We start from the raw sequence: 7,197 nt of genomic DNA, 5'->3' as shown, positions 1-7,197 counted from the left end.
CAGCGACGCCCCCCGGGCCGTGGCAGGGACGCCATCATTGGTACCCCAGGGGGTCAGCGGGGACATGACCGTAATCAGACCGGGGAGCTGGCTGGGGCAGCTTCTGCCGGGGAGCTGGCTGAGGCGGCTGGCCAATCTGTTCGGGACTGGGGTGACATCGGTGCACTGACTGTTTTGGGCCCTGGTGGGGATGCCACCATGACCAGACCAGGGAGCCAGCCGGGGAAGCTGCTGCCTGGGGGCGGGCTGGGGCTGAAGCGGGGAACCAGGCGAGGGCTCAGAAAGCAGCAGCGGCTGCTGGGGAGTGGGCTGGCATCTGCCCCTCCTCCTACTCTTCCCAGCTCCAGGACCTTCAGGACAGAGGGCCAACCTGGTACCGGAAAGAGGTGAGGGGTCTAAATCAGTGGGCAATGAAACATGGTCAGAGACCGGGGACATGTGAAGGATGCTCACTCGCATGGAGGGATAGATGAGCCAAGCGGTCTGAGAGAGTGAGGGCCTGGCACCAGCAGGACAGGGGCTCGCCTGGGGATGAAGGTACTCACGGGACAGGGCCTCCCTAAGTGAGCACAGCATGTGCTGGAATCCCTTCACCCACATGAGTCCCCCCAGCTCCCGGCGAGTGTCTGCTGGGGCTGGGTAAGGCTGGTTCATTCTGTTATTGCCGGGCGGCATGTGTATGGTGTGGACCCCAATAGCAGACAGACTAGAGGAAGGGGAACTAAAGAAAGCAGTTTATTGCGCAAACACAGGTTATGCTGGCTGGCAGGAAGACGAGCAGGCTCCGAGCAGGTAGGGAGCAACCAAGGAACCAAGAGACCAGGAGGGGACCAGGGCACCAGGAGACGAAGGAAGAGAGCTGGCAGCAGGAGAGACACAGGAACCAGAAGACGAAGGAGGAGAGCCAGCAGCTAGAGGGACACAGAAACCAGAAGAGAAGGAGGAGAGCCGGCAGCTAGAGGGACATAGGAACCAGAAAATGAAGGAGGAGAGCCGGCAGCTAGAGGCACATAGGAACCAGAAGATGAAGGAAGAGAGCCGGCAGCAGGAGGCACCCACACACGAACCAGAAGGCGAGCAGGTGAGCCGGCAGCAGGAAGCACCCACACAAACCAGAAGACAGCCGGCAGCTACACAGAGAAGTGGCGCACCGCAAACGCAGAGGCGGCAAGTGTTCAAACCAAACCAGAACCTAACAGAAAAAACAAACTGGGAAACAGGGAGAAAACATGGGGTGAGATGGCGTAGACAACCTGTAGCAGACAGCATGATCTAGGCGAAGATTGCGGTGAACGTCCAGGTCTGACATCGGAAAGAATCAGCAAAGAGGCGGCGGAAGACAGTAAAAGCAACACAGCTCATCACCCTGAACACACCATCCGCACTGTCAAACATGGTGGTGGCAGCATCCTGGTTTGGGCCTGCTTTTCTTCAGCAGGGACAGGGAAGATGGTTAAAATTGATGGGACGATGGATGGAGCCAAATACAGGACCATTCTGGAAGGAAACCTGATGGAGTCTGCAAAAGACCTGAGACTAGGATGGCGATTTGTCTTCCAACAAGACAATGATCCAAAACATAAAGCAAAATCTACAATGGAATGGTTCACAAATAAACATATCCAGAATGGCCAAGTCAAAGTCCAGACCTGAATCCACTCGAGAATCTGTGGAAAGAACTGAAAACTGCTGTTCACAAACGCTCTCTATCCAACCTCACTGAGCTCGAGCTGTTTTGCAAGGAGGAATGGGCAAAATTTAAGTCTCTTGATGTGCAAAACTGATAGAGACATACCCCAAGTGACTTACAGCTGTAATCGCAGCAAAAGGTGGCGCTACAAAGTATTAACTTAAGGGGGCTGAATAATTTTGCACGCCCAATTTTTCAGTTTTTTATTTGTTAAAAAAGTTTGAAATATCCAATAAATTTCGTTCCACTTCATGATTGTGTCCCACTTGTTGTTGATTCTTCACAAAAAAATACAGTTTTATATCTTTATGTTTGAAGCCTGAAATGTGGCAAAAGGTCGCAAAGTTCAAGGGGGCCGAATACTTTCGCAAGGCACTGTATATGTGTGACGGGACCGGGAGACAACAAGCAGCAGGTGGGTGAAATGATTACTGATCACGGTGACAGAGCAGGGAGGAGAGACAAGGAAAACAGAAACACAAAGTCATGACGCCGCGACGCGAAACCACAACACATACAGTATGTGCTTCAGCAATATAGCAAAAAAGGACTGAACAAAGACCAGATCGATTAACGGTCTGTGGTCTGATAAGGGGTATCAATAATTTTAGGACATTTGAATCTTTTTGGCATTAATTTGAAACCTAAAAGTTCACCACATTGTAGATATAATGCTAACCTTGGCCACTGCCATAGCCCTTCACTGACTAATGATGTAAACATGACTGGCATGTCTCTTGTTTCTGCAGCAGGCATTTTGTTTGGCTGGTTTGATGACTGGTTTTGATATCATGGTTTTGGAATGAGTTCTGTAGGATGGCATCAACCTTGTCAAATGCTGAATAGAAATGTGCATGATGTCACCACCTTGTGTTGCCTTCTGTCACTGTCATCTCAGAGTCATGCTCATAGTCATGATGGCATGTCTTTCTGCTGGAAAAAAACACAGGTTGTTGTTGCTGTTTTTTTCCAACCTCTTGGAGATAAGCATGGGTCTGTAAATAATTGAGACAAACAATGCCTTGCCACCATAGCCCCCGATGTTATGCAGACGTTCTGCAGTGGTCAGTTCTACCTGGTCAATGTACAGTGGCCAGTTTATAGGACGTTACATGTACTTATTGTGAGGCTTTGATAAACAAAGTGTATTTGTTTCAGCCGAGGGAACACATGCTGCTTGTGCCTCTATACTCATTCACTCCCCATTATTCCATGAAATACAGTATCTCTTGAGCCTTTGAGACAAAATGTAATCTCAGAGCCATGCACTGAGAAGTGTTGATGAATTTTTGTGATGGGACAAGCGCTGCATTGTTAACTGTCTCAATTTACTTCAGTATCCCTGCTCTCCCTCAGAAAAAAAGTCTTCCTCTAAAACATCATGATGTTGTGACCTTTGCTAATAAGCACAGTTGTCACTGTGGAGTGAAGGCCACACCCCCTAGAGTGTGATTGGCCCCTTTCTTGTGTCTCCAAGGTAACAAGACGATGAAAGTTGTACCAGTGAAACAACAACCCCCCATTACAGTGACGGATCTGATCGTAGGTGCCAAGTACCGTCTGAGGGTTTACTCCCATGAGCTCAACAGCATCAGCAGCAAATATGTCACCTTTAAGATCAAACCAGGTGAGATCACACCTGGCTTGGTGGAACCAGGGTTTGAGCCAGGTGGGCTACTCTGAGTGCAAGTGTATCAATACTAGTATCTACAGTAACTCAGTTAATGCTAGGTGAGTTATACTTATTCCAAAGGTAATCCCAAGTCAATTAGAATAATACACTTTACCTCTGTGTATCTGGATGCCATCAGATCTCAACTTGGTTGTCATTATAAGCAGTATCTATAATTCATAAAAGTAAAAGTTGCAATTTTGTTTGTTTTTTGAATTTGTTAGAATACAATGGATGCCTATAGTTCATATGACAAGGAAATTAACATGTTAAAAAAAAGCATGAGCATTAGCTAAAGTAAAACATACATGTTCTCATTCCCAGAGCATCAAATAGTGATGTTTTGTTTAGTACCTATTGTCATACTGAAGCTAAAGGGTGCCTTTAGCATCTGCATTTGCTCAGGGTTTTCATAACAGAACAGCATTAGTCCACTTACATTAGTACACAAGAACATCATGGTTGTGTTTAAGAAACTATTGTGGTTTGGGGGGAAAAAATTGATGGCGAACTTTGCTCTCCCTTCGGAAAGTTTGATAACTGTTTGACACACTATCCACCTCAGCCACCTGCTAAGGCAGACTTTCTCCTTTCATTTACTACAAGCTCCTGCTCTGGGCATCAAATATCGACATGAGTGGATTGAAATCCCTATGCATCTTATACAGACACCAAAGGCAGCCTTTGGCATTAGTATGAGACGCTAACAGTACTTCACATACAGTATTGTGAGTTTTTGATCCACTGGGAATGAGCATGAGCTGAAACATACTATGCCTTCTAGCCTTTGTTACAATACCTTGTTAAATATTTGGTATGCTAACTAGAGCCACAGGTGTTAACATGCATCGTCAGTGTTTTTCCACACAGGTATGATGATTTTCATACTGTTGATTCAAAAATGCAAGTTAACTGGTAGTGTTGACCAAAGGCTGTGGCCCTCCAGTATGGCCACCATCACTACTTGGAAAGCTGCATTTTTTTTTCCAAAGTTTTCATTGCTTTGTCTGATCTGGCAAATGGGAACTCTTAGAATAGGAATTTCAGCTTTTATTAGAATTTGTAAACTTTTAATGGATGTTTAAAGATGTTGCTGTAAATATCACAGTTGTATTTTATTCAAATTCACTGCCATTTTCAAATATTTATATCAACATTAGAATTGTTGTCAAATAATATGTGTTTGTCCAGCCAGTACTATAACTTTTCAGTGTATGGAAAGTAATAGCTATTTTCACATCACAGTCCACAGCCTTTTCCCCATGCTCTTCTAAATTTCATACACATGTAACGGAAAATTACAATATTGTCCTGGATATGAGCTACTGTATATGTTGTCCATATAACTGATAACAAGATGTTGGTTCTAAGGTACTGGCTTCTGCTGAGTGTTATGGGATGTGAACACACTGTCTGGCATTTCAGCTCTGGCTCACCACGGTCCAGTGTAACACTCATTGTGTTTCAACCCTTCTCTCTCCTCTTCTGCCCCACCCTGTGTCGGTGTTTTATGTATGTCTCCAGCCTACATAGACCAGGTAGACATAGCCACTCAGGGCTGGTTCATCGGCTTGATGTGTGCTATTGCCCTGATCATACTGATCGTCCTCATCGTCTGCTTCATCAAGAGGAGTCGTGGGGGCAAATATCCAGGTAAGGCCTGATTCTAGAGCTGACAAGCATGCACTTGAATTGGGACAACATCAATAGGATGGAGGTACTGATTGCTAAATATTTTCTAGAGAATTCTCCTAGCATAGTTAGAATGCTCTGTCACAGTAATCAAGAACAATACTTCCCACTGTATTTCATGAACAGATTGCTAGAGAATTCAAATGTGAATAAATTCTGTTTACTGAATTTGATTACAAAGATAAAATGCTTCCGTACCACAGTGATTGGAAGAGAATTTAAATGCATGGATGCTTCTTACTGCATGCAATAATTTACTCTGATTACTAAAATGACGTCAGACACTTTAAACAGCAACACATTCTTAGCAGGTATCAAATGGGGTGATTCAGATAGCCGACTCCTCTCCTAAACTCACCATCTTTAAGTGTCAGATGTTGGTTATGACATGTTTAAATATGATCTTTTACTTGGTATGTGATGTCCAGATTTAGTAACTTATTGTTAAAGTAAATTTGGTCCATTAAAAACCACTAATGTTTTAGATGTATTAGGGCTATTTTAATGTCAGTGCTTGTTTTAACAGCAGAAATGCAAACACCTCTAGGGCTATTTAGAAGGAAAATAAATTCTGTGTCAACAATACTCAATGTTTTTAATCAGCTGCCACAGGAAAACTGAAACTACAGGGCATCATAGTAGTAAAGAAAACCAGCAAGTACTCCAGCCTGTAGAGAGCCAGTCGTGTCGTCATATCCGATTAGCCTCTATTCCACTAGCATCAGTGAATTGATGCAATCTCTCATTACATTTTTTCATTGGTCATTGTAAGACAAGCCATCAACCACTACAACACATGCTGCTGAAAACTGTAAACTTTTGTGGTTTTAACAAGGTTAATTTATTTTCCGAGGTAGCAAGTAACTAAGTAAATTTACCAAAATACTGTGCTTAAGTACAATTTTGAGGTGTCTGTACTTTACTTTTCTGCTACTTCATACTTTGACTTAATTACATGTCAAAAATATTGTACTTCCTACATTTATGATAGCTTTACTTTTTAAGAATGAGATTAATAAAAACAAAACAGTACAATCATAGGACTTCATTGATCCCTGGTGGGAAATACACAAGCTACACAGCAGTATGTAAAGTACTTAAATGAATAGCATACAAGGCAGTTTATATTAGCTCCACTATCACCAGCTGCAACATTAAATGTGAAATTCACAATAGCGCATCAGCAATTATACAGGGGTGCCCACACTTTTTCGCCTTACAATATACTTTTCAAATGACCAAGTCAAAATGGTCAACCTGCGCATGCCCACACACACACACACACACACACAAAATATATATATGAATGAGTATCATAGTTTTTATGAATGGTCTGAAAGTGCCGCTCCACATTTCCCTTCTCTGGAATAGTGATGGTAGATTGGTACATCAAGCAAATGCGTTTCAAATATAACATTGTGAAAAAAAAGTCCTCCTCCCATTCCGCATGGAATGTTTTCGGTACGTTTCCGGTTTCTTACTTGATTCGGCTCCCCCACTCATTTTACACCCTTTAGTAGAAATTAATTCGAAGCCAACAAGGTAGTTCGCTCACTGGAGTTTTGCAGTAGCTCGTGCGGTTGACTGTGCATGCTTGGTGACTCAGACTGGCTGCCCTGCATATCAATCAAGTAGCAAATGCCATAGGGAGGATGGATGACAGGCTATATAGGAATGATAGGGGTCGCCACAGCGAATCGTCACACTGACCATTCGCATGTTAACATTTGGCACGCGTTTTACGCCTAATACATCACCACTACCTTTGCGATCGACTGGGCACCCCTGCAATAGGATATACAGGTGCTCCTCAATCAATTTGAATATCGTGGAAAAGTCCATTTATTTCAGTAATTCAACTCAAATAGTGAAACTTGTGTATTATATAAATTCAGTACACACAGACTGAAGTCGTTTAAGCTGTTGGGTCTTTTAATTGTGATGATTTTGGCCCACATTTAACAAAAACCCACCAAATCACAATCTCAATAAATTAGAATATGGTGACATGCCACTCAGCTAGTCAACTCAAAACACCTGCAAAGGTGTCCTGAGCCTTCAAAATGGTCACTCAGTTTGGCTCACTAGGCTACACAATCATGGGGAAGACTGCTGATCTGACAGTTGTCCAGAAGACAATCAT

At 43.5% G+C, this 7,197-nt stretch overlaps 1 protein-coding gene across 1 annotated transcript in view; it reads left to right on the top strand.

Annotated features, from left to right (window-relative positions):
* Positions 1-7,197, top strand: part of nfasca (neurofascin homolog (chicken) a) — a 152,688-nt gene that overhangs the window by 118,269 nt on the left and 27,222 nt on the right. The window contains exons 23-24 of the mRNA XM_020617875.1: positions 3,168-3,317; positions 4,887-5,015. Coding sequence (XP_020473531.1) covers positions 3,168-3,317; positions 4,887-5,015 — 279 coding nt within the window. The remainder of the gene's footprint in view (positions 1-3,167; positions 3,318-4,886; positions 5,016-7,197) is intronic.

The sequence above is a fragment of the Monopterus albus genome, unplaced genomic scaffold (genome assembly GCF_001952655.1).
Source record: "Monopterus albus unplaced genomic scaffold, M_albus_1.0 scaffold196.1, whole genome shotgun sequence".
Taxonomy (NCBI): Eukaryota; Metazoa; Chordata; class Actinopteri; order Synbranchiformes; family Synbranchidae; genus Monopterus; species Monopterus albus.
This window is presented reverse-complemented; position numbering and strand designations above follow the sequence as displayed.